This window comes from Marmota marmota, unplaced genomic scaffold (genome assembly GCF_001458135.2).
Source record: "Marmota marmota marmota unplaced genomic scaffold, marMar, whole genome shotgun sequence".
Taxonomy (NCBI): Eukaryota; Metazoa; Chordata; class Mammalia; order Rodentia; family Sciuridae; genus Marmota; species Marmota marmota.
The window spans coordinates 6,568,691-6,595,617 of NW_025999999.1; the positions used below are offsets into that span (position 1 = coordinate 6,568,691).

The following is a 26,927-nucleotide window of genomic DNA, read 5'->3' on the forward strand; positions in this document are numbered from 1 at the left end:
CCCATTGGCTAGTGGGGCCACCAGTTACTCCCTCCAGCACCTCCCTTGGTCGCCGGGGGTCTGCCGCTGGTCACCTGGTCCTGGGGCCACAGGGCTCTGCCCCAACCCGTTACGCGAACCTAGGGCTTGGCTCTCGGCTCGCCCCATCCCTCTGGAACCTTGTCTTCTCCGGGCCACGCTATCCCGGGCTCTTGGAAATGCCACCCATTCGTGGTCACTCCTGAGGCCTCCATGGGGGGGATTCACCAGGAAAGAGCAGGGTGTGAGCCCGCGACGAGCTACAGCGCCGGGTGGTGCCTGGGCATTTAGCAGGTGTGTTGTGTGGTGACTGGGTAAGCTGTGTGTGTGTGTGTGCGCGCGCGCGCGCCCGCGCGTATGAAGGCTGCCTTTATCACCTGCCTCCTTCTATGTCAGAAGGTGTCTGCCAGGCCACCCTGTTCTGGAAAGGTCGCAGGGCAGGGCAATTGTCCCAGAACACTAGGGGAAGGAATAATACTTCTGATGTATTTCCTCAGATGCAGATGGAGGTTAGCCTTCTGGCCATTCACATCTGGAGCTAAGATCAGTGGTGCATCGCTGAGGGTTGGAGGTATAAAGATACTGGGGAAACAGTGGAGTAAGGGGTCAGAGAGGGAGAGCCTAAGAGGGCGGCACGATAGGAACTCTGCTGCGAAGGGATGCTGAATACTGAGGTGCTGAGAGAGGAGTTTATGGGTACCTGGGTAGGAGCCCAGGGGGCCCAGCAAACAGAGGCCATCACAGACAGCCCTCAAGTAAACAATCAGTAACCTGAGTCCCTCCGGGCGGGCTCTGCATCAGAGGACCGCCCCTTCACACCACGCACCTGCGCCAAGTGCACCTATACCCCTGCGGCAGGGACAGGGTGCCTCTGGAGGCCCGCCAGGGCATTGCAAGAGAAGCGAAGGGGCAGTGGTGCGGCTCCTCCCTTCCTTTCTCGGGATGGGGAGTGGGGCCAGAACAGATCTCTGCGGTAAGACTCGTTCTGGGAGGCCTCACGGGACCTAGTCCTGGCGGCCCGGGCTGGGGGCGTATCCCCAAATGATATCTACCGCCCCCAGGGCCTTCCAGGTTTGGGGCTGGCTAAGCGAACAAGCCAGAGGGAGCCACCTTCCCTCCCTGCTGCTCAGCGTCATGCATGACGTCCGGCTTGATGACTGGGAGGGCCACAGTCGCGCGGAAAGGAAGGCGGGTCTGAGATCTGCAGAGGCAGGCAATCCCGGAACGCGTGAGTGCTCCCTGTCCAGGCAGGGAATGGGAGTTAGGGGAGTGGAGGGTAGGGGGTGGGGGTTGGAGAAGGATGCTTGCCTTGAAACGTGCTCTTTATCCTGGGGATTCAGTATCTCAGCCTCTGTGGAGGTCTATGGTGCACAAGGGGAGGCTGGCGGGGGGTGGGGGTGTGTGTGGGAGTGTCATTTAGCATCTGCAACTGATGGATGTGAGCTCTCTGTGTGTATAACGGCCTTTATGGTTCGTGGATTGTGTCTACCCTGTTTGTATGTCTGGGTCGGGCGTGCATATCTTTGTGTGTGGGTATGTGAGAGTGAGAGAGAGTTGGGTGTGCCTGCCTTAGGGAGGAAGTAGGGTTGGAGGGGATTAGTCATTCTGCAGGATTTTGCCTAGCACGGCCAGATGGCTGCTCCCGGCTTTCCTCTCTGCTGGGTAGCGGGGTTTCCACTGAATCCTGCTCTTTCTGGAGGTAGTTGGTTCAGAGAGAAGCAGATGGGTGTCTGTGGCAGTCCTGCCTTGCCAGGGAACAGGAAGAGCTTTGGGTCACCCAGTGTGGCTTGGGGAAAATGGGTTTGAACATAGGACATGTGCATGCCCACATGAATGCATATGGCTTACAGAATGTCCTGTTTGAGATCTGGGATAAGCCCAAAGAGCTCTGGTTGTCCTCCAATCAGGGGCTGGAACATGGGATGTCTTTTGCCATCTTCTCAAATAGGCAAGGGGGTTTATATCTACGTATCAGGGCAGCTGGGGCCTGAAGCTGACATGGGCATGGCTGTGTCATGCACATATTACACCTTTCTGTGCAAGCAGAGCTCATAAGTAGCTGCACAGGATTAGTTGTTGCTCATGCATCAACCACACACATGTAAATCTTTACTCATGAAAATCTGCACCAGGCCAGAACCTAGGGTAACCTATTTTCTAGTTCTTCTCTTCCCCTCCCCCTCTTCCAGTGCTTGTAGGTCCCTGGCTAGGACATTGCCTAGGAAACAACTCCTCCTCTACCCTTGCTTACCTATCTGGAGTCACCTTGAACTCTTGAAGAGACAGGTGATAGGCTTAGAAACTAGGGCAGGGCCATCAAAGCTTCCCCCAGGTGAAGCCGTTGGACTCCCTCCTTGAAGCCCTCTGACCCTTGTCCCTGCCTTGCAGAAAATGGGTGAATTGCCCTTAGATATCAACATCCAGGAACCTCGCTGGGACCAGAGCACTTTCCTAGGCAGAGCCCGGCACTTCTTCACTGTTACTGATCCTCGAAATCTGCTGTTGTCTGGAGCTCAGCTGGAAGCTTCTCGGAACATTGTGCAAAACTACAGGTGACCCCCATCTGACACTGTGTCTTAGGGTGTCATTCACTGTCATTAATCTAGTACATTTTGTACCTGCCTTCCTAAACTTACAAGTCCCATTCCACAACCCCCTCACTCCCTGACCCCATTTGCTGGCACCTCTCCATGGCACAGAGCTTTAATCTAAAGAACTTTTGGGTATTTGGGTTGAGGAAGTAACATTGATATTTATGAGTGGAAGGCTGCTCTATGTTTCACAAACCACCATAGGAACTTTTCCCACTGTTGGTCTACTGTTGGTCTGCTCCTACCAAGGAGGTAGGAGGGCATCCCTTTTGTCTTCAGAATCAAAAGTTCTTGTGATGCTTCCCACCATTTTTTTTTTTTTTTTGGTATTGGGGATTGAACTCAGGGGCACTCAATCACTGAGCCCCATCCCCAATCCTATTTTGTATTTTATTTAGAGACAGGGTCTCACTGAGTTGCTCAGCACCTCGCTTTTGCTGAGGCTGGCTTTGAACGCATGATCCTCCTGTCTCAGTTTCCCAAGCCACTGGAATTATAGGCATGTGCCACTATGCCTGGCCCAGCCATTTTTGACTTGTCAAACCACCATCAGGGCTGGGGATATAGCTCAGTTGGTAGAGTGCTTGCCTTGCATGCACACAGCCCTGGGTTCAATCCCCAGCACTCTACACACACACACACACACACACACACACACACCACCACCACCACCACCACTACCACCACCGCTATCTATTACTTAGCAGAAAATGTGTGGCTAGAAGGGAAATTGAACTAGGAACCCCCACTTCTGGGACCCTTTGATTCTCCCAAAGAGTCAAGGAACTCTTTTATCCTGAGATGGGGGGCCAAAGTTCCTAGTCCTCTGCCCAGAGTTTTCTGAGCAGGGTAAACAGAACTTTAGAGGGCAGATTGTCCTCTTAGAACAATTTGGTTCCTTGTCAACTTCTGCAGGGCTGGGGTAGTGACCCCAGGGCTCACCGAGGACCAGCTGTGGAGGGCCAAGTATGTGTACGACTCTGCCTTCCATCCAGACACAGGGGAGAAGGTGGTCCTGATTGGCCGCATGTCAGCCCAGGTGCCCATGAACATGATGATCACTGGCTGCATGCTTACGTTCTACAGGCAGGTCTTATCCCATGTCCCCTTCCTGAGTGATCCAAGCTAGAGTATAGCTAGGTGTCTCCTCTTTGGGCCAATTTGGGTAGAGAATAGTGGGTGGGCAGGAGCTTGTATCAGAATCCCTCCCATTCCTAAGAACGCAGCCTTGGGGGTCCCCCACCCCAGAGTCAGTGGGTCTACTTGTATGAGGGGGGCATATAAGGGTTATCAGAGCAGGTTCTAGGGTCATCAACTGGATTCTCCTGAGGGCTTGGGAGTAACCGTTGGGATTTCACTATAGGGGTCCAAAGATGAGAGACACTGTAGAGGGAGAAATAAAACTGATTTTGTTCCCTCAGGAAGACCCCAACTGTGGTGTTCTGGCAGTGGGTGAACCAGTCCTTCAATGCTGTTGTTAACTATTCCAACCGCAGCGGCGATGCTCCCATCACTGTGCAGTGAGTGCCGGTCCCTGGGAAAAACTGTGGTGCCTTTTCCCAGCCCACACTCTGTGCTTTCCTTGTCATTCCTGATCCCTGTGGGCCCTGCAGGCAGTGGCTCAGCTCTCCTCCCAGCCTAGCCTTTCCTCACTCTCCCTGCCTGAGGGTGAGGCCCTCTTGTGTATGTTTTTGGGGACCTACTCCCATTTGAAGGGAGGGAGTAGGGTTTCCAGGCAAGTTTACACTGGAGCTGGGGGGAGGGCTTTCTCTGCAATGAGACTACCCTCCTAGCCTCACGCACTGAGGATTTGGCATCTTCCTAAAGGTAAGAGCCACATGCTGGACTCTTCCTCTGTCCCTTGTCAACTGGTTCTTTAATCCACAGGCAGCTGGGAACAGCCTATGTGAGTGCCACCACTGGGGCTGTGGCCACAGCTCTGGGACTCAAATCCCTCACCAAGGTAAGGCTCTCCCTCCATTGACCCTCCATTCATCCTTTACCCTCCTTCTTCTTCCCCATTACCATTAGATCCCATTACCTATAGATCCATTCCTGATCGTCAGGCTCCCATCTCTCCCCCAAGAGTCCCTTCCCATTCCATGGGCCACTAAAAGACGCCTTTCCTCCCCCAGCACCTACCTCCCTTGGTTGGCAGATTTGTGCCCTTTGCAGCTGTGGCTGCTGCCAACTGTATCAACATCCCCTTGATGAGGCAAAGGTGAGTAGACCTAACTCCTGTCATGTGCATGCCCAGTGTGCTTGTGATGTACCACCCAGTGTGCAGACCAGCCCAGCATGGGGACAATCCTCTCTCCTTCATTGGACATGAGCTGCTGGGCCCTACCTCAGACTGACCCTGTGTTCCAGAACAACCCAGTCCCAGTGTAGGAGAACTGGTCCTAAACTGCTGTGGACTGAGGAAGGAGGCAGGCAGATCCAGGATTACACAGAGTGCAATTTATTGGGGACTTACTGACAGAAGCACTGTCCCCAGGCAGCAGCAAGATTAGGGTTTCCCATGATTTGGATCAGGAGGAGGCATAATATAATAGGATGAAAGTGATTTAATTCAAGCCAAAATATACCTGATTTATCTTAAGCCATCATCAAGGACATCAACAGGGTTCTGGCACTGACAGCAACAGGGTCCAGATAGTAAACCTCCACATAGTACTCTATGGTTTTGTTTGTTTATAGTATTCTGAGAAACTGTGGGAAAAATCAATCAGGGTTACTCAGTGGTAATCATGGTGGTTATGATTCAAAATGGCTACATTCATGCCGAGCTGAATCCCTATACCCTGGGATCCTTGGGTAGGAGAACCAGCCTTTTTCTCTTTCTCTGAGACAGTGTCTTTCTAAGTTGCATAGGCTGGCTTCAAACTCATGATCCTCCTGCCTCAGCTTGCCAAGTTGCTGGGATTATAGGCATATAATATTGTACCCAGCAGGGAAAGCCTTTAAGACTAGAATATGTGAGGGACGCTAGGGAGTAGCTTCTCATTCAGGTGGGACTTGGGCCCTGAATCTGACTGAAGCCACTTCTCTTCCTAGGGAGCTGCAGGTGGGCATTCCTGTGACTGATGAGGCAGGTCAGAGGCTTGGCCACTCAGTGACTGCAGCCAAGCAGGGCATTTTCCAGGTGGTGGTATCAAGAATCTGCATGGCGATTCCTGCCATGGGTGAGATAGGGCTGGGTGGGGCATGGGAAGCTCTGATAGAAGGCAGGGGCTGAGGTTCTCAGGGGGCTTTTGGAACTCAGGGGCAGTAAGACTCTGGGGAGAGTGAGGAGCTGTGAATGGGGTCTCCTTCCTTAGGGTTCCCAACTTTCACTCACTAACTCCCTCTCTCCCTACCCTGCTTCCCCTCAGCCATTCCCCCAGTGATTATGAACTCTCTGGAGAAGAAAGACTTCCTGAAGGTAGGTGGCTTACTCCTCCCATTCTAGAAGTGGTGGTTCTGGGAGAAGTGACCAGTCCCCTCTCTCCAGGGTGGCCTGAGACTAAGATTTGCCACCATTTCTCCTGGCTCTGAACCTTCATCCATTCAGCAAGAATGAACTGGGCTGTAGTGAAGGAAAATTGAGGAAGCAGAAGGAGACTGGGGAAGGAAGGAAATAGTTTCTCTACTGAGGGAAACTGGTGTCATTCTAGAGGCATCCCTGTTACAGACCTGGATGGACTATGTGTGACATGACTCAATCATGCTTGACAGAGTCGTGTTGTTACCGACTATGTCACCAACACACTCTCTCTCTCTCTCTCTCTCTCACCCCCCCCCACACACACACACGACAGGGAAGCAAGGCACAGGAATATAAAATATGCCTCCTTCCTTGAATTGTTTATTCACATATATTCATTGAGTACATTTAGAGCTATGAAGCTGGCATGGAACAAGATGGTCATAATCCCTGTCCTCATGAAGTTTATAGTCTAGTGCAGAAACCAATAAACAAAGAAGCAACCAATAACTATATTATTATAAATTCTGATATGTGCTTTGTAGGAAATGTCAGAGAAGGGGTCTCTACAGACCCAAAGAATGAGAAGGAGACAACCACGCAAAGAACTCAGAGAAGGGTGTTTCATGTAGAGAAAAGAGCCAGAGCAAAGGCTCTGAAGCAGGAACATGATTGCACATTTGAGGAACAGAATGGTGGGCTCTGTGGCTGAAGTGAGTGAAGGAGTGTGTGCCGAGCAGATGTTTGGGGGAAGGGAGAGATTCATACCACTGGGATCAGAGGAAGTGAGTGGAAGTTCAGAGGAGGCTTTCTGAAAGCAGCTTCTGGAGGAAGGGAGGAAAGAACAAATGTATGAAGTAAAGGCATCACTCAGACGTTCAGCTGGTATGTATCTTGGGCACACATAGGGTATACTGTGTGTTAGGGGGTGGAACCTGTTCTGAAGATCAAGTGGTTGAGGGATTCCATGAGAATTGGTTCTAAGAGATGAGAATGTGTAAGGGGATGGCAGGAAACGGGACTGGCTGGAAAGGTTGCCAGCTGGAGGCCCCAATCCTGTCATGGGCTTGGAAGAAAGAAAAAGGGCATGTGTCCACAGGTTCAAAGGCAGAGCTGATGAGATAAGCCTTGGGGGGTAAAATGGGATGGGGGTTAGGGAGTAAGGGATACAAGCCATTCCATTGTTTGTCTCCCACAGCACCACCCCTGGCTGGGGGCACCCCTGCAGGTGGGACTGGTGGGTTTCTGGTAAGTGTGCAAGGAGTTAGCTGGGGGCACATGGGAGTGCCTTTCCCTTGTGGATGTGGGTAGGTATTTATTGCCTTTAAGACATTTACATACATCATCCATTCTGGTGTCGGTCCTGGACACCTGCGAGGCATACTGTGTGTGTTACGGGATGGCCCCTGTCCTTGAAGGTTGAGTTCAGTTGAAGGGTTCATCTTTATCCACCAGGGGAAAACCATGGAAATATACTCTCTGGTACCATCCAGGAGGGATTCCATGAGAATTGGTTCTAAGAGATGAGAATGACCATTTAATTTCTGATTCTGCCACTTTTCAGCCTCAGGGCTTTGAATCAGTGCTTAGGAGTCTCTTTACCCAGCCAGAACCTAATGTCAGGGCTGGGTTTAATGTTTCTAAAAGATTCTTTGGCCTTTAATCAGTATCTACTCGGTGGGCTGGAGGTGTAGTTCAGTGGTTGAGGGCCAGCTTAGCAAGCATAAGACCCTGGATTTGATCCCCAATATGGAAAAAAAAATCAATCTCCACCTCTAGGGGTATAGTATCTCCATGGGGTAGGGTGCAGGAAGGGAGCACTATGAGACCAAAGTTTCACAAACCTTTTCACCACTCTTCTCTCCTAGCCTGATATTTGCCACTCCCCTGTGCTGTGCCCTGTTCCCCCAAAGAAGGTAAGTGGTGCCCACTGGCCTTGGCTGGGAACTCTGAACAGGTCCCAATATCTCTGTGTGTGTTAGGGGATGGCCCCTGTCCTTGAAGGTCGAGTTCACAGCACCGCCTGGGCCTCCCTGGAACACACCTGGGGCTCCGTGGTGTGTTCTAGGGAGGCCTGGCAAACACTCAATTGATTTGGGGGGTGGGGTAATGACAGTGAGCCAGCTCTTCTGGAAGCAAAAGAGGAGGGAGGAGGATGGGATGGTGGGAGGAGGGATGGTGATCCTGGGCCTGAGGGTCTGGGTCCTGTGCTGTTCTGTTGCAGCTCTATACAAGTGAACAGGCTGGAGCCGGAGCTGAGAGCTCAGATCCAGGAGCAAAACCCAGGCACCGAGGTGGTTTACTACAACAAGGGGCTTTAAGGAGGGTCAGCCTTTGTCCCCTACCTCACTTCCCTGAGCTGCTGTTTTAGCGCCTCCCTTCCCTTCTATGCCACTGCCCATCAGCCTGGTACTGGGCAGGGGGTGTGATAGGGGAGCAGTCACTGAGAGCAACAATCCATTAAGCTGGGGGAAGTGCCCTCAAAAAGTCTTTTCTTTCCTCTGATTTCAAAGAGCAGGGTCACATTACCCCTCCCTTCTGTGCTTGTGTGTCTGCACATACATACATGATACATATATATGTTGATACATTTGGTCCTGGAAGCTAAGAGCAGACATGCTGCCTTGGGATATTCTGATATCTGGCTTCCCTCCTCAGCCTCTTGTCTACCTACCAGCAAGCCAGGTTACAGGTGAGACTTTCTTCCTTCCCTAAATTGTTCCGTGGGTCAAGTCATTTCTGACAGGACCTCACCCTTTCTGGACACAGGAGGAGCCCTGGGGATCTCAGGACAGAAACTGAGGGACACTAGCAGGCCAACTGGGATGAATACTTCAGATTTCTGGCACCCAACTGCTATAGCTAGCTTAAGATCTGCACCAGCAAAGGAAGCCATGTCTGAAGCCAGGAGTCAGGGGCTTATGTGTCCCTTGGTACTATACCCAACCTCTTGGAATAGCTCCATTTCTTCTCCTTTTCTCTACCAGAACAAAGGAGTGTCAGTGTCCTATATTGCCCTTTTCTCTCCTATGTAGGTATCTTTAGGCACAATTTGAGGATTTGTTGGTCTTCTCTAACATCATAATCTCAAAACACATATCTAACAATCCCAATCGTCCCCCAACCAGAAAACCACATGGGCAGAGTGAGCATTCTTCTCCTTTAAGAGTCACTGTCATACTTGCTCACAAAGGGACATGTATGGGAATGGTGCTTCAACTCCACAGACCCAAAGCTTATATTTAAAGACAGGGAATATTGTGATCCATTGACCTGTAAGACATTCACAACCCCCACATTAGCTACTTCCTTCTTTTCTTTTGTGGTGCTGGGGTTCAAGCCCAGGGCCTCACACATGCTAAGCAAATGCTCTATTACTGAGCTACACCCTCAGCCCTTTCTTCTCTTTCTTGAGGCTTGGTCCTTCTCCTCCTTCCACCCTCACCTCCAAGAAGAAGAAGGGCCCAGGTTCAATGTCTGGACCAAATGGAAGATGGGTTTGGGGATGAAATGGGTAGCAGTGAATCCAGAGAGTAGAGTTAAGCCAGGACTCCAATTCCTGTGACCTCTGGCTGAAGAGTGGGTGAGGTGGATAAAAGGGTCCAATGGGATTTTCTGAGATCACTTTCCCTCTCCCTCTAATCCATTGTATCCGGTGATAACAGCTATGATACCATGGTTAGTCAATAAACTGCAAATATGTCTACTTCTTGATTTTCACTTGATTACACGTCCTGAGTGTCCAGGAAGAATTGCCTGCCTGCAGCCTCCCCTTCTCTCCCCAAAGTCTGGGTCCCTACCTGTCTGAAGGGAGCCTCATCTCCCAGTAGAGGGCACTCTGAGCTTTGAAAAAAATCAATCCTTTCAATAGCACCTTTATTTTCCCTCTGAAGGTGGAGTCTTGCCTTCATTTTCCTCTTCACCAGCAGTGCTGATCACAGACCTACATATCAATTCAGACTCTGGGCTTCTTGGTTTCCTTCAAGCATCTGTATGGAATGGCGACCTGTGGTCCCTAAGGAGGCCTCTGGAGAGAAGGCCAAGGTCTGTCTAGCTCCATCAGAGAAAAGCTATTAGGGAACCAATACCCCATCAATTCACCATGGAAATAGGCCTGGAAGGACAGTTACCCCTTTCTACTACCCTGGGGACCCTTCACACCCTCCCTACTCATGTAATATCTATCTCTCTCTCTCTCCTGGAAAAATGATGCTGAAAGTTCACATTATGTATAGCCATTAAGGGCTAACATTCAACAGCTTATAGTTGCCACTCTTCTCCCAACTCTTAACTTTTGGGAATAAATATAAGTGAGTCTATAATAAAATCTACTCCCCATTCCCTGCAGGGAGATAACTCTCACCTTCCCTTTTCATCTCAGGTGGTAGGGGAATATTTTTAGGACTGACTGGTCCTAGAGCAGCTGGAAGTGAACCTTGGCCTGGGGTCACTTACTCATCCTGGGGTATTTTCTTGGAGGTGGGGTTGATACTAGCTCCTGTTCCCTGAGTCCTTCTGTGAGGTCCCAGGATCAATGATGCCAAGTACTTTTAAGGATTCTTGATCTTTACAACCATCCCTGCCAAGTGGACATGTTATGCCCATTCTTTCTTTTATTTTCTTGCAGTACTGGGGATGGAACACAGGGTTCTCTACCAATGAGCTACATCTCCAGCCCTTTTTATTTTAAGATAATGTCTTGCTACATTGTAGAGGCTGGTTGGAAACTTGCAATCCTCCTGCCTCAGCTTCCTGAGTAGCTGGGATTACAGGTATATGCCACCCACCAAACCTGGTTTGTTATGCCCATTCTTAGCAAAAACACAGGTTTAGAGATATTAAGAAAGTTGCCCATAGCAAACTGCTATTCACGCTGAGGTCTGTGACTCTGAAGACACTGTCCTGTATTTCTCACTTGCCAGCCAAACTTCAGGTTACTTTTCTGGTCCTTTTGACATTCCAGGGCACCTCCTTCCTGTCTTTTTACAGACCAGCAAAACTGACAGGTCCATAAGTGTACACAAACTTTTCACTAGCTCTGCTTCCTGATGATCATGTCCTGACTGGCTTTCCTCCACCACACCCTTCTGCCATTTTGTTCTGCCTCATTCTTGGACCCAGAGCAATGAAGTCAGCTGTCTATGAACTTAGACTTCTAAACTATGAGCCTTAAATCCAAAATAAAACTTTTCCTCCTCTAAAACAAACAAACTTTCACTAACATCACTAAGGAGTTTCCAAATTTTAAGAGTCTTTTTTTTTTTTTTTCTTCCCCTTAGGTGTTTCTGGGGACTGAAACCAGAACCTTGTGCAACCTGGGCAAGCAATCTACCACTGAGCCATTTTTTAATCTTTAAATTTTGAGACAGGGCCTTGCTAAGTTGCTCAGGCTGATCTTTAACTTGTGATTCTCCTGCCTCAGCCTCCTCAGTAGCTGGGATCACAGTATGCACCACCACACCAGGTCCAAACTTGAGGGTATTACAGTCTGCATGTAAGCAAAAATTCCCTTTCTTGATTGAATATGGGATAACAGAAGAGCAGTTTCAATTCCATCCCATTCTGCCAATCAGACCAGCACGTCCCACCAAGCCTGCTGGATCCCTGGGTCAACTCTGGAAGGCTCTTTGTATAATTAAGCTTTGGCCTTAGGGAATTCCCTTGAAAAGTCTTGGACTTTTACTGAAGAATCTATGTAGGATAAACCCATTTGAGGAGTGAAGTGCAGGAATCTCTTACAAATCTGGTAAGAATGTTTTATAACAGAATTATCTGTGCTGTAAAGATAATGCTAAACTGCATCAGAGAGAAAATTAACAGGGCACCAGTGGATTGGTTAGGAAGGAGTGCTTTCCTGTCGTCTATCCTTCCCAGTTCCACACCAGTTTCTCAAATACAACAAAAGTTAGCGACAGGGCACTTCACAGGCTCTCAAGGGACAAATCCTAGCCAGGTATACTCTCCAAATTGCTTCTATATACTTGGAATTTCCCTCAGAAGTCAGCATTTGAACAGAGACAGCAATTTTTCATTGGAAAGTTACTTTGTTCCAGTCTTAGTTGGGCCTCCGCTCTTTCAGTGATCAGACTTTGAGAATCTTCTCTGGGAAACCATACAGGTGTCCTTGGCCTTCCCTCTCCAGTTTTCCTCCCTTAGTCTAGCCTCTGTTTCAAAGCCTCTACCCTGCCTATTATTAAGTCCAGAAAGACCACAACCCTCCCTACCCATGATCTAAGGGAAAATAATAGCTTGAGTCCTGGAGCCTTGGCCCAGCCTGGCCATAGGGAGAGGTCAAGTGAGCACATCCTTACTCTTTCCCTGATCACTGGGACTAATGAGACAGGCCGGCATCCTAAGGACAGGTGGTTAAGGCCAGCTTCAGCTCGGTCCTGTGGGGTTGTGCTAGTCAGACTTTAGCTTAGTCCGGTGCCCTAAGTTTGGAACAAAGCCCCTTTCCCCGCCAATTAAGTCGGCCAGTTTGGAGCCCTGCCCCCAGGGCAATTCAGTCTCGGATAAGTCACGCCTCCTGGACGTAGATACGTCCGGACAAGGGCCCGCCTCCAGCTGTGGCTGTCACTCAAAGCTAGGCTCAGTTCCGCTTCCTTTTCGTTTCCTGCGCAACGGCTTTATCCCCACTAGAGGCGAGTCCAGCTCACAATCCCGAGTCTGAGCCTGAAACTTGCGACTCGGGTCTGGTTCCCCGCTGACCTCAGTCCTGGACAGTTAAATCCGCCGAATTCTTCTCTTTCCTTTTCCGTTTCAAAACCCACCATCTTCCCAGCGCTCGCCCTTTGACTTCCTGCCGTGACACCCGCGGGTTTTTCGAGGAGTCACGCGAGGCCTCTCCTGCCCAAACCCGGATTCCCACCCACTCCCGCCGCGTTCCAGGCTATTGGCTCTTAACTCCCGCGTCAGCCTCTCGCTCCTCCTTCTCTTCACCTTTGCTCCCAGCAGTCGGGAAACGTCTACTGAATCCTGTTCACCGTGGCTCTGTGCCTGCACTGTGAAATGGGTCGCTGGGTGAACAGAGTAGCTGCCTTCTCAACCGTAGAGACGCAGCCGGTGCCTGGCGAGTATTGGGGCGCTTCTTCCAGTTCTTGTTCGTTAATATGCACGTTGCCATGATCTCTGGGCCTGATGTGGGGACGACCTTTTGCTATAAATTATGGAGAAATCTTGGCCTGGCCGGATCATTCTGTTCCTGGAGTGCCCCCTTCTCTTTTTCCTTTATTCACATCATTTTCCTCTTTGGGGGTCCTCTGAGCTCCAGTACCCACCCAGACTGCAGAGGACAGTGGCAGAACCGGCTCCAGGCTTGGGTGCTTCTAGCTTGTCTTCCAATCTTCTCAGACTAGCTAGATTTTGCAACTGTTAAAACTACTGGGCAACATAGGAGGAACCCTACCTAGCTTGGGCTACACACACAACCCTACCCACACCCAACACGTCCAGTAGAAAAATAACCCCCATACCTAACAGGCACGAGGAAGCTCCTTCAGAGTAAAGTGCTTGCCTGTGGAACAGAAGTTTACTATGTTGATCTATAAATTAACCACCTATGTTATTTTCCTTCTACTGAACCCCCCACCCCGCCAGTCACCAGCAAATCTTCACTCAATTGGCAATTGACAGTTGTTTTTTTTTTTTTCCCCAGAAGGAGTAGTCCTGGTGTTTGTTTTGTGATGCTGGGAGTTGAACCCAGGGCCTGGGGCATACTAAGCAAGCACTCTGCCACTGAGCTACACCCTCAGCCCTGTTTTGTTTTGTACTGGGAATTGAACCCAGGTGCTGCTTTACCATTGAGCTTCATCTCCAGCCCTTTTTATTCTTTTTTTTTTTTTTGAGACGGGGGTCTGGCTAAGTTGCTGAGACTGTCCTGGAACTTGCAATTTTCGTGCCTCAACAGATTTGAGTTTAAAGTTATTTTGTTGAAAGCAATAGAGAATGATTGTGGCTAGCATCAGTAAATAGGGGGATATATTGAAAGGGATTGGTTATAACTCTCATAAGCAGAGATGGTGCTAATAAGCCTTGGAAAGATCAGGAAGCCAGGTAGCTCTGCTACCTCAGCAGCTGGAGTTTATGGGCACTGCCATTCAGGTGACAGCTTCCACCAGCTCCTATCTAGTTCCAAAAATCAGTACAATTTAGATCAGTTGTCTACCTCTTGGTGGTGGCCAGAGATCAGGGTCAAGTTGAAAGGACATTGGCCATCATTCCTTCAGGTTCACCTCTGAGGTTGGAACTGTTCCTAAAGAAGGGCAACACTTATGAGCTGGTTATCACCTTAATTGGCATTTACTACAATATATGTTATTATTGATCCTATACAGATGTTTCTCTCCAGCTTAAATGAAAATCCCCTCCCCCAGAGAAGTCCCCATGTCTTGTTTTTGTTTTTTGTGGTTCTAGGAATTGAACTTGGGGCCTCACTCATGCCAGGCAAGCATGCTACTATTGAGTTGTAGCCTCAGACCTCACTTTTTTTTTTTTTTAACTCTGATTCAAACATATAAACCTAAGAATTACCATCTTGGCCAGGTGTGGTGGCACACGCCTGTAAACCCAGTGGCTCAGGAGGCTGAGACAGAAGGATAGCAAGTTCAAAGTCAGCCTCAGCTACTTAATGAGGCCCTAAGCAACTTAACAAGACCCTGTCTCAATATTTAAAAAAAAATGGGCAGGGTGGAGCTGGGGATGTAGCTCAGTAGTTGAGTGCCCCTGGGTCAATCCCTGTTACCCCCCCAAATATATATATATATATATATATATATATATATATATATACACACACACACACACACACACATCCATCTTAATCACTTTAAGTGTACAGTTCAGTAGTGTTAAGCATATGTTCACCTTGTCCTGAGATTCCAGAATTTTTTCATCTTGCAAACTTAAAACCCACAGGGCTGGGGATGTGGCTCAAGCGGTAGTGCACTCGCCTGGCATGTGCGGGGCACTGGGTTCAATCCTCAGCACCACATAAAAATAAAAAATAAAGATGTTGTGTCCACCGAAAAAAACTAATAAATAAATTTATATATAAAAAAACTTAAAACCCACATGAAACAACAGCTTATATCTTCACTTTTATATGTCCCAGCATCTACAATAGTGCCTGATCTACAGTAAATACTCAATATTTGTTGAATAAATGAATGTGGAATCCCAAAGTACCCTAAACCCCACTCCTATGTTTATCCTAGGTTAAGATCACTAAGGCATTTCAACAAACCTAAAAAACATGACATATCCACAAGAGAAACAATGGCTTAGACCTTTAGTGGTTTTCAGCCTGGAGGGTAGGGGAGCATGACCCTCCTCCCAGAGGTATATAAGAATCTTATGGGGATCTTGGCTTGAAAAGTCCCCTGAGCAATGTAAAACTTGTCTCAAGATATGACAGCCAAGAGGAGGATGACCCTCCCTCTTATGTCTCTCCAGAAGATAGTATGAAGTGTATAGTACATGTAACAAGAGCCACTCTCTCCCAACCAGTTTATCTGTTTCCCTGCATGTGCCAATCCTTTTTCCTTTGGCAAATTTCCTTTGGCAACTCCCTGTGGGGCTGATTCACCCTCTATTCTGCAGCTTCTTGGGGCTGGCACCACACTGTGATCATTGGGGCCTCACTTCACTCTTGCTAGGTGAGTGCTCTAATGCTGAGCCACAACCCCATCCCCCCCTTTTTTTTCCTTTTTTTTTTTTTTCAGAGTAGAAATTAGAAGTTTATTAAAGGACAGCAGAAAAGACTTCTCCCGGAGGAAGAAGGGGACCCAAGAGGTGGAATCCCTTTTTTTTTCCTTTTTGAGATGGCATCTCACTTGCTGTTTTCCAGGGTTCAAGCAGTCCTCCTGTCTCAGTCTCTTCAGTAGCTGGAAATATAGATGTGCTACCACACCCAGTTAAATATTTCTTTTGACCTAGGATGCTGTGGAGGGGGAAAAAAATACCAAGAAACTAAGTGTTCCATGAATGTAGAAAATTTGGGAACTTCTGTTGTAAATGAATGAAGGAAGAAATGAAAGAATGAAATAATATAATTGGGGTTGTATTTAGGTCTCAGCTCTGTAAACTCACCGAATACTGTGCCTCGGTAGGAGATTTTCTTTTACTGGATTCTTCTTTTCATTTTGTAGTGCTGGGGATGAACTCGGGGCCTCACTGCGTGCTAGGCAAGCACTGTACACCCCCAGCCTTTTACTGGATTCCTAATTCCTTTTGGGAAGTTCTAACCTTATTTCAGTGATCCAGAGTTGCTCACAATGTGAACAGAAGGTATTAGGGAGCCCCCAGAGACTTGCATGGTGTTTGGAATGGTGATGGAGATTTAGAAATCAGAGCTTCACTGGCCAGGCCAGCTCAGGCGGTCAGAAGCAAAGGAGGCCCCTAATCTGCGTCTCCCTCTGGGTTGCACCAGGTAGACCTAGTTTCCTTGGCCAACCTGATCCACAGAGCGATTCCGAGCTTCGCCTCGTGGAGGCCACACGGGATCTGTGGAACGGAAGAGATGCTATTCTCCCAGTCATTGGAAATCTGGGACCTTTGAACGCCCCCATCAGGAGAAGGGAGAAGGTGTGTGCCATTGGGGCCTCTCGCAAGGCCACAGCCTTCCCTCCATCCTCATTGGTATCCTCAAGTGACTAGCAGGCGCCGTTGGCCACGAAAACCGCAGAACCCGCGGGTCCCTAACTCCCTGGCTCATACATTAAAGATGCGAGGCGCCGGACTGCGGTGCCACAAACATGAAGACAAATTTTTAATCCCAAGTAAGAAGATTCCGGGAGATGGGGGGCGCAGAAGAAAAATGAATTAGGTTTTTATTATGTGTTTTATTATGCTGTAATTGAACAGGATTAGGTGAGAACACAATATATTTCTGATGCGGCGGGATGCGGGATGGGGCGAGAGAGAGGCTGACAGCGAGCCAGAGACAGCAAAGCCTGCAGAGAAGCCTGGGCTCCAGCACTAGGCGAGTCCCAGGGGAGGGCCGAGGGGCGGCTGCCTTCAGCTGGGTGGGCCCAGTCCCCAACTCCAGGGCAGTTTGGGTCAGGATGGGGGAGGGGGTGTTGACTGCAATGAGTCTCGCTGGCATATGATAAAAGAGATACTAGATTGGGAATTGGAGGGCCGGGGAACTCACAAACCTGTCTCTGAAGGGAAACTGAGCCATGGAGGGGTTAGGGATGCGGCTCTGAAAAGACTGGACCCTCTGAATCACTGGGATCTGAAGGCCCAGGAATTCACACTTGCTTGTAACATCGCTCCCCAACACATGTTGGGTCAAGCCTTGAAGGTCATTTTTCTTCTGCATCCCCCATCTCCTGGTATCTTTTTGCTCAGGATTAAAAATTTATCTTCATGGTTTTGGCGCCGCAGTTTCGGCACCTCGGCATCTTTAATAGATGAGCCAGGGAGTCAGGGACCTGCTGGTTCTGCGGAGTTTCGGTGCGCCCACTTAGTGCCCGGTCCTTGCTATTGTAGGGCGACCCGGATCTCAGATCCTTCTCCAAATCCCAACTGATCCCTGTCACCTCTGAAAAAATCCGTATCTGCACGGTCTACTCAACATTCTTTCCCCGCCACCAGCACTGCGACCCAGAAGGCCTCCTCAGGTAAATTGAGGCCAACTGAGTATCAGTTGTGCTGTCTGCGCGGGGGTGGACGAACCATCCTTTCACCTGGAACCGCCTCCCTCCCCGCGAGATCCTCTACGTCCGCCCCACCTCGTACAGCTTCATTAAGGGCCTCCGCCAGCTCCTCGTCTCACCTGCTGCAGCGCCCTGGCGCTCCGCAGGGGACCGGCTCCTGGCGGTGATGAAGAGGCCCATTAGCCGCTTCTACCTTTAGGGCGGACTGGGCCGCTCCCCCCACTTCCCAATTAGGATGTGAGAAACCGTCAACCAAGATTAATAGTTGCCCGGCTCCGGGGCAGGGAGACGAGCCCAGATTCTGGGGCGGCGCTGCTAGCTCAGCGCAGGCCAACCCGCGCGGGTCCAAGAGCACCACCTGCCTCCTCTATCCTTCCACTCCGCCTCCTTTTCGCCCGCCCCCACCTCCTCCCGCTCCACTCCTCCTGCTCTTCTAAGACTCCCAAGTGAACCCAACAATGGGGTCACTAGTGTCAGGATTGCCTGCTGAGTCTTCAACCTAGGCGTGCTCCAAAGCAAGGCAGGTTCTTGGCGTGTGAGGGAAGAAGGCGCACGCTCTCCAGTGGACACTCTCTCTTCCAGCTTTCCTACGGACTTGATATAGGGATTTCCGAACTTAGATCATGAGCTGACCAATGTTTTCTTGACATCCTCGCACCACCCTCGAAGTCAGTTTCTTTTATCACCACTCATTACACCTTGGCATAGGTTTTAGTATATGTACCCATATGCCATTTACCTTTATTTGTGCGATTATATGATTAATGTCTGTCTCCCCGACTAAGCTGGGAGTTTTGGGGCGGGGGAGGACCATGGTTTTGCTCACCACGCCTCTGGTGCGCATTTAGTAATTGTGTGCTGAATGAATGAGTGGGCAACAGGCTTGCTCCCTGTGTGCTTATTGTAACATCTGCTTCCTGTGCAAGTCCCCTGCCCCAACACTCTAGGAGCACCTGCACTCTTCTACTCATATTACAATTGTAACTTAATAATTATTTCTGTGATTATCAGTGCCATGTCTTCTCCCCCTGGAGACCACAGTGTCCTGGAGGGCAGACTCGGGCACACACATAGATGCTTCCCCAAATGCCTGCCATTAGGAAACTACCTAGGCACTTTGACAGATTATGGCATCTGAGGGCTCAGGATCCTTCTGGCTCTTCCAATCCTATTCTTCTGAGGATTTTGTGGCCTGGAGACACCAAGAGACTTGCCTGAGTTTAACAGACATCTAGAAGCAAAGCCAGGATGAAAACAACTTTCCTTTCTGACATACTGTAATCTGTCTACAAAGGTCACACCATCTGGGACCCAGAGAAAGCCCTTTGTGAATTCTGAATGTCAGCCTTGGGGAGCCTGCAGGGTGGCTCCAGGTATCTCCCTTTCTATGGTGATGATGGTGATCAGAACTAAGTCTTTCCCCCTCCCTCTTGGGTTAGGTGTTTGGGGCCCAGAGATGTCCTATACCCCGTGTATAGGAGAAAATACTTTCCATTAACTTTGGCCTTGCGGTGGTTGCCCTATAGTCCCAACTACTGGGAAGCTGAAGCAGGAAGATTGGTTGAGCCCAGGTTGGAGGCTAGCCTGGGCAATATAGGGAAAGCCTGTTAGATAGATAGATAGATAGATAGATAGATAGATAGATAGATAGATATCAAGCTCAACTGTGGTTTCTTTACTTTGGATGTAAAACTAGGGGAGTCCCTCTGTCCAACCCTGGAGTTATGTGAACTGTCTCCAGTCTCCCTCCACCCCGGTAGCACTAGTGGAAAATACCAGAAGCTGAAGAGAGTAAGGGAACTCAAGAGAAAGTGCTAAGACAGAGTAGGGACAAGGACCCTTCTTTACCTCTTCACACCCCTAGTGTCACCTCTCTAGAAGCCACTCACTCTAGGGAGGTGGAGCAAGAATGGCTTTGGGTATGGGGAGCAAGATCGATACATCACTAGATTTTGATGACCGCAGGCTTTCACCTTGCAGATAATGGGGTGAGCGGCGGTAAACTCTCCCCGACAGAGCGGGCTCCCCCGGCCTTAATGAGATAATCAATACTTGTTCTCGGCTTAATTTCCATCTAATTGCTCTTTAACGACGCCGGATAATGGGCCGCCTCCTGTGAGGAGGGAGCTGGCTGGGAATCCGACCCGCCCCGGACTCCTGCCTTTCCTCCCCCGGGCGGGGTGCCCTCGCGCAGGTGGGAAGGGGGCGCACGGAGCTCGCCAGGGTGGCTGGCACTTCTTCCGCGGGTCTCCCTGCCCTCTCCGCCACCGGCCTACGGAGCTCTTGGCCTCCACCGGAGGGCGCTCCAGGTCTTTTGATGTGGGATCCCGGCCAAGGATCCCACTTTTGGCCTCGGAGCCACGCACCGCTAGACAAGCCTTTTCCTCTTTTCCCTTCCCACTTCAAAGAAATTTACAGGACGGTAGCCCCGGGGCTTAGGTAAGGCCTTAGGTTCTGTGTTTCTGCGTCTAAGGAAGGCCCAAAGACTATATTTTCCCTTGCAAGAAACCTGGCAGGTCACCAGGATCACTCAAGCAAGGAAGGGAGGTGAGTAAGAATGAAAAGGGGTAGGCTCCTTGATGCAGACTCCTACTGCCCCCTCCACCCAGAGAGGGCCACCTGATTTCCATTAACACCACCCGCCCTGCCACAGGCACTCCAACCACCACAATCAGGAAGGCTTCTGTCAACCTCAGTAGCTCAGACTTTAGGTACAACTTCTCTCACTTCCCACCTGCCCGGCTCAGCGCAAGGAGCTGCTGGAGGCTCTCTCCAAGGCCTTTCAAACATTCTAGACTTCCAGGGAATTGACCCCTCACTTCATTTCTCTTATCTCCTCCCCCCCCCACACCTCCTGGGGATAGAACCTACATTCTAGGCAAGCGCTTTACCCCTGAGCTACATCATCCCCCACCCCCACCTTTTTTGGTGCTGGGATTGAACTCAGGGACATTTTACCACTGAGCAACATCCCCAGACTTTTTTTTAATTTTTGAGACAGGGTCTTCTTGCTAAACTTCCCAGGCTGGCCTTGAACTTGTGATCCTTTTGCCTCAGTCTCCTCAGTGGCTTCAGTGGCTTGGAATACAAGTGAGTGCCCCCATACCTAGTTTCTTGTTTTCTGCTGATGCCAAACCTGTAGCACTTTGGCCTCAGATGTTCCTAAATGCTGTGACCTAGGATGTTGCACACAAGCTTCCCACCTCCTAATCCTCTGCCATATAGGCACATACTGACACTGCCCTGCACCTCTACAGCTTGGCTACTGAATGTGGAGTAAATTTATAAAAAATTTTCTGCAGTTTTGGCTCCAACTGCAATGAAGTTAGGCTGACAAAGATATGATACTACTGTCAGGATAGTGTCATGGTTAGAATTATGTCTTGAACCTAGGCAGCTCCAGGTTCAAATCTTAGCTCCATTGATAAGCCTTGAGTGTGACAATGGACAAACTTGTCTAGAGATCTGAACCTCACTTAATAAGGTTAACACTCTACCTTGTTTTGTAAGTCTGAAACAAGCTAACATATGTAAATTGCTTGCTATGGTGCCTGGCACAGCATGGCCATTTGATAAATGGTAACTCTTATTATTATTGTGTATTAGAGCTGAAGAACTATTCAGGAATATGAATTCTAAGACTACAGGGGCAGGTAAGAATTTTAAATGATGGAAACAGACCAGGTACAGACTGTGGCAGTTTACAGAAGATCACACCTATCCAAAACAACACCCAATACTTACCTTTGGTTATTGTTGGATGGAACCAATTCCCATTTGTGTTTGTTTTCAAAATAATCCGACAGCACTAGAGCTTAGATGTTAGCTCTGATATCTGCACTAGCTGGAGGTTCTTCATAAGACCCCTCAAACATCCTGACCTCCCAGGGAACTGACTTGCCTTAACCTCCTTCTCCCAGTTCATCTCCCTTTTCTGTCTATCTATCTTTTTCTTTTTGGTAATGATAATGGAACCCAGGACCTCCTACATGCTAGGCAAGCCCCTCTAATGCTGAACTACATCTCCAGCCCTTCTTATCTTTTCTTTTTATTATTTATTATTTATTTATTTATTTTTAGTTGTAGTTGGACATAATACCTTTGTTTTATTTATTTATTTTTATGTGGTGCTGAGGATTGAACCCAGGGCCTCGCATGTGCTAGGTGAGTGCTTTACCGCTGGGCCACAACCCCAGCCCTCTTTTCTTTTTGTGTGTGTGGGGGTACTGGGAATTGAACTCAGGGGCACTCCACTGAGCCACATCCCCAGCCCTATTTTGTATTTTATTTAGAGATGGGGTTCTCACTAAGTTTTCTTATCTTTTTTTAAAAAACAGATGCAACATATTTTATACCTTTGGTTTTTTATTTTTATTTTTATTTTTTTAAAATGTTTTGGATGTTGATGGACCTTTATTTAATTTATTTATTTATTTTTATGTGGTGCTGAGAATCGAACCCAGAGCCTCACACATGCTAGGCAAGCGCTCTGCCACTGAGCCACAACCCCAGCCCATGGGTTTTTTTAATATTTATTTTTTTAGTTGTAGTTGGACATAATAGCTTTACTCTATTAATTTATATGGTGCTGAGGATCGAACCTAGGGCCTCGCATATGCTAGGCGAGCACTCTACCACTGAGTCACAACCCCAGCCTCCTTTATTTTATTTATTCATTTTTACATGGTACAGTGGATTGAACACCCAGTGCTTCACACTTGCTAGGCAAGTGCTCTACCACTGAGCCACAACCATAGCCCCTTCTTATCTTTTCTTGATGCCAACCCTGAAGCACTTTGGCCTCATTGGATGAGACTTGCTCCTGAGTTAGTGGCATTTCTAGTCTGCTCTGCATGTCAGCCAAGAGCTTACTCTAGGGGCCAGAGATCTCCCTCAGGCAGAGATCCATGAGACTGTGATTGCATGGGAACTGTCTGTAAGCATACTTCTGTGTGAGCTGATGATAAGTAGGTGTCGTGGTCCAAGGTGACTACTCCTTGGCCAAATAATTAATTTCTACTGAATGTCTCACCTAAGCAGAGTCATCAGAAGATTTCTCTGAGATTTCATATATTGATGCTTTTTCTAGAGCCAAAAGTATGATGCAGGCTGCAGCCTTTTATGGTCTTCTTTCCTGGATGGAGAAGAAAATATCAGAAGTGGATTAATTAGTTTGGATATATTAGAGTGATGTTTGGGGGAAAGATCTGGGCAGGAAATAAAAATCTGGGAATTTAGTGGAAGGAATATGAGATCCTGTAGAGGTGTCAACAGAAAGTTATCTAATTGGCCTCACCAAAAGAAAACGGTCTTTAAGTAAAAAGTGAATGTAAGGTGAGACAAAATCTTTTTTTCTGAGTATGCCACAGTGAAAAGTGGATGTGGTGGTGCATGCCTGGAATCCCAACAATTGGCTAGGCAGCCTAAGTGGGAAGGATCACAAGTTCAAGGCCAGTAGGGGCAAGTCAGTGAGACCCTGACTCAAGAATAAAATTAAAAAGGACTGGAGATATAGTTCAGTGTTAGTGCACTCCTGGGATCTAGGTACAAAAAAAAAAAAAAGACTTTGACTTTGACTAATAGTGCTAGAATTGGAATTATACCCTTGCCCAGTTTCCCCAACAGGTAAGTTCATAGTATGCAAATGTGTGTGTTTAGCTACAACAACTTGCAGCCTTTCCCATCATTGACCTTTGATAATAATAATCTTAAAAGGAACCATATATTAAATGACATTATATTTAGTATTGCTGATTCTACTAGCCTTTCTCTTGACATCAGCTTTAGTCTGTCACACCAAAAATGATCATTTATTCAATCCATAGTTATACCTGTCATAAAACTGAACTACATAGACATACACTGTCTATGTAAAAATGTAATGTAAATGTAATGTAAAAACTGGTGAAATCTAGCCAGGCCTAGTGGCACAGGCTGGTAACCCCAGCTACTCTGGGAACTGTGGCAAGAGGATCACAAGTTTGAGTCCAGCCTGGACAACTTAGCAAGACCCTGTCTGAAAAATAAAATTAAAAAGGACTAGAGATAGAGCTCAGTGGTAGAGTGCTTACCTAGCATGTGTAAGGCCTTGGATTTAATTCCCAGTACCAGAGGAAAGCAAAACCAAAAGTGACCTGGTGAAATCTTAATAAGGTCCATAGTTAAGTTAATAGTATTTTAGTAATGTCAACTCCCTGGTTTTGATAATTATGCTACGGTTATACAAAATGTTATTATTGGCTAGGCAGGATAAAGGGTATATGGGAACTTTCTCTTATTTTTGCAACTTCTATACAAGTTAAACTAAAATTATTTCATGATTAATTCTTTTTTTAATCCAAGGGAGGAAATCCTTTCAGAACCAGCCATCTTTATTTGTTCTAGTTATACATGACAGTAGAATGAATTTTGACACATCATATATAGATGGGGTATAACTTCTCATTCTTCTGGTTGTACATGATATAGAGTTATACTGGTTGCTAATCATATGTCCAATATGTGTATATATATGTCTGATATGTATATATGTGTGTGTATAGTAATAATTTCAATTCAATCCTACCCCCATATCCACTTCCCTCTAAGAACTACCCATTTTATGCCTAAAATTAAGAACACTGGCAATACCAAATGTTGACAGTGATCGGGCACTTTGGGGAACTCTCATTGACTGCTGGTGACTGTAAATGGATACAGTGACTTTGGAAAAAGGGTTTGGTAATATCTATTAGTGTTGAAAGTACGCATATCACACAAAGCAGTAGTTTTTACTCCTAGGCATGTCCCAATTTATATGTTAAAACGAGGTAAAATTATAGAATTTGAAATGATTGTCTAGCTGGGCATGATGATGCACACCTGCAATCCCAGCTACTCAGGAGGCTGAGTCAGGAAGAAGTCAAATTCAAGGCCAGCATGGGCAACTTATTGAGACTTGCTGCAAATATATATATATTATACACACACACACACACACACACATACATACACACACACAAATAAAAAGCGTTGGGGATGTTGTACAGTGGTAGAATGCCCCTGGATTCACTCCCTGGTATTGAGAGAGATACAAGATGATAGATACATAGATAAATAGATAGACAAACAGACAGATAGATGAAGGAAAGAAGGAAGCAAGGAGGGAAGGAAGGAAGGAGGCTATCTGTTTTCTAGGGAGAAAAGGAGAGATAATGATGGAGATGACAGGGTGGAGGCTTCAGGAAGTGTTAGCAATCTATTATTTCTTAACTTGAATAAGGATCCCATGATTGTTCATTTTGTACTAATTAAATATATGTCTCTATTTTGTGCTTCTTTCTGCTTGTCTGTTATACTTCCTGATGAGAAAAGTTAAGAAACAAAAAAAGAAAAGAAATGTAGAATGCTCTAAACATCCCTTCTAAGTTTGTCCTTATAAAAATTGGTTATCAAGGGGCTGGGGTTGTGGGGTAGTGGCTTAGTGGTAGAGTGCTCGCCTAGCGTGCATGGGGCACTGGGTTCAATCCTCAGCACCACATAAAAATAAAATAAAGATATTGTGTCTGCCTAAAACTAAAAAATAAACTAAAAAAATTGGTTATCAGGTTGGATGGAGCCATGATCTCCATCTCAAAGATGGATGAGATCCTACTCATAGGATGTGGGGAGGTATAAGTTCCTTTTTTTCAGGAAGAAAGGTAAACTGAAGTAATTATTAGCCTGATTTCTGTCTAGATGTCTTAACGTTCATTCAACTTGCCTTAATGCCTAAGTATTCCAGAGTCAGATCCTGGCCATTCTAGCCTTCATTTTGTAACATTACTTTTAGTTGAATTATAATGTTTACTTCCTATTTTGCTATCCCAACTTTCTATGCTATTTATCTCAACATTCTAATTTACCTAAAAATGTAGCCTCTGCTTTTTTATTATGAAAAATTTTACAAAATAAATGGTAGTGAGCCCTACACTCAACTATTTTGCAGCCTCATTCCCAAATTTAGTGTTTATTGATGATATACACTACATATATTTCACAGTTATATGTAACTGTGACATGTAACAGATCCATATGATTCTCTTAATCTTGTTTTCCGATACATATTTCTCACTCTGAGTTCACCTATTTGTCATAGTAGGTAGCTACAAAATATTTCATCTTAATTGTCTATGTTGAGTCCTTTTTTATTTATCTGATTCAAATATTCATGGGAAGCACAGTTCCTCTGTATCTATATCTAAGGACCATTCATTTCACTTCTTCCTCAGTTGCAACTCCACTACTTTACCAACTATGTCAAAAAAGAGTTCATAAAGTAAAGGTTAGAATGTGTGGGTCCTCCATTTCTTACCAAGTTATAGACTGACTCTTATTGTTGTTTCATCTTATATTGTTCAATTATCTATAGCCCTTTTTATTATACTTATTTCATGGGTCAGTCATTGAAAGTGAAAATATGATAATCTGATTCCTAGCTATGATTCAAATGGAAAGCAAACTACAATCTATGCCTCATTCCTTTTTTAGCACAAGCATCTGCAGGAAAGTGGGGAGATGAAGCAAGAGCATCTACTCAACAAATTTTAACTTCACTTTGTTCATCTGAATCTAGCCTCCCTCATGTAAACGCAAAAGATGCTGCCACCTGGCTTCTCTCATTGCAGTACTCATCTCGTGTAGAGAATTCTTTTCTTTTGGCCCAACAGCAAGAACCCGGACCGTCAACAGTTCCAAAGTATGAATATGAAAAATCTTTTACTATTTACGATGTACAAAGGTGTTATTGTTTTGGAGCAGATGTTACTGAATGTTTTGGAGCCTTAATGGATAAAATACCAAATGCTGAAGATCTGGTAACCCATTCGAACAACTTCCTTCTAAAATATTTTTACTCTGTTTCATTTCTGGGGATTGACCTAGGGTGCTCTACCAGTGAATTAAATGCACCAGCAATTTTTACTTACTTTGAGACCGGGTCTCGCAAAGTTGCCGAGGCTGGCCTCGAATTTGCGATTATCCTGCCTCAGCCTTCTGAGTGGCTAAAATTACAGGAGTGACTCTTTAAAAGTTAAAGCGGCTCCACTATATATACAGTCAACATCTTTGTTGCCTGCCTTATGAACCTTCATATTCTTGTCATAAGCTTAAATCCCACCAGAGGGCGCTCGTTCCCTGTCGATCTAGACTTTCATCAGCGACTCAGAAAATCCAGGT

The 26,927-nt window shown here is 47.1% G+C and overlaps 1 protein-coding gene across 11 annotated transcripts; it reads left to right on the forward strand.

Annotated features, from left to right (window-relative positions):
- Nucleotides 1–179: 179 nt before the first annotated feature.
- Nucleotides 180–26,852, forward strand: Sfxn3 (sideroflexin 3). 11 transcript variants are annotated; one of them, XM_015494674.2, is made up of 12 exons: nt 180–312; nt 1,080–1,246; nt 2,407–2,570; nt 3,525–3,695; nt 4,031–4,129; nt 4,497–4,572; nt 4,745–4,830; nt 5,667–5,794; nt 5,984–6,033; nt 7,274–7,323; nt 7,944–7,991; nt 8,300–9,781. In XM_015494674.2, the coding sequence occupies exons 3-12, from the start codon at nt 2,410–2,412 to the stop codon at nt 8,394–8,396; spliced, it is 966 nt and encodes a 321-aa protein (XP_015350160.1). In that variant the 5' UTR covers nt 180–312; nt 1,080–1,246; nt 2,407–2,409; the 3' UTR covers nt 8,397–9,781. The 11 variants fall into 11 exon arrangements, 9 of the variants coding, with proteins under 9 accessions (XP_015350160.1, XP_015350161.1, XP_048663141.1 ...); XM_015494675.2 differs by lacking the exon at nt 180–312 and adding an exon at nt 837–991; XR_007349121.1 differs by lacking the exon at nt 180–312 and adding an exon at nt 6,621–6,960 and having other exon boundaries at nt 932–1,246; nt 8,300–8,318.
- Nucleotides 26,853–26,927: the final 75 nt, after the last annotated feature.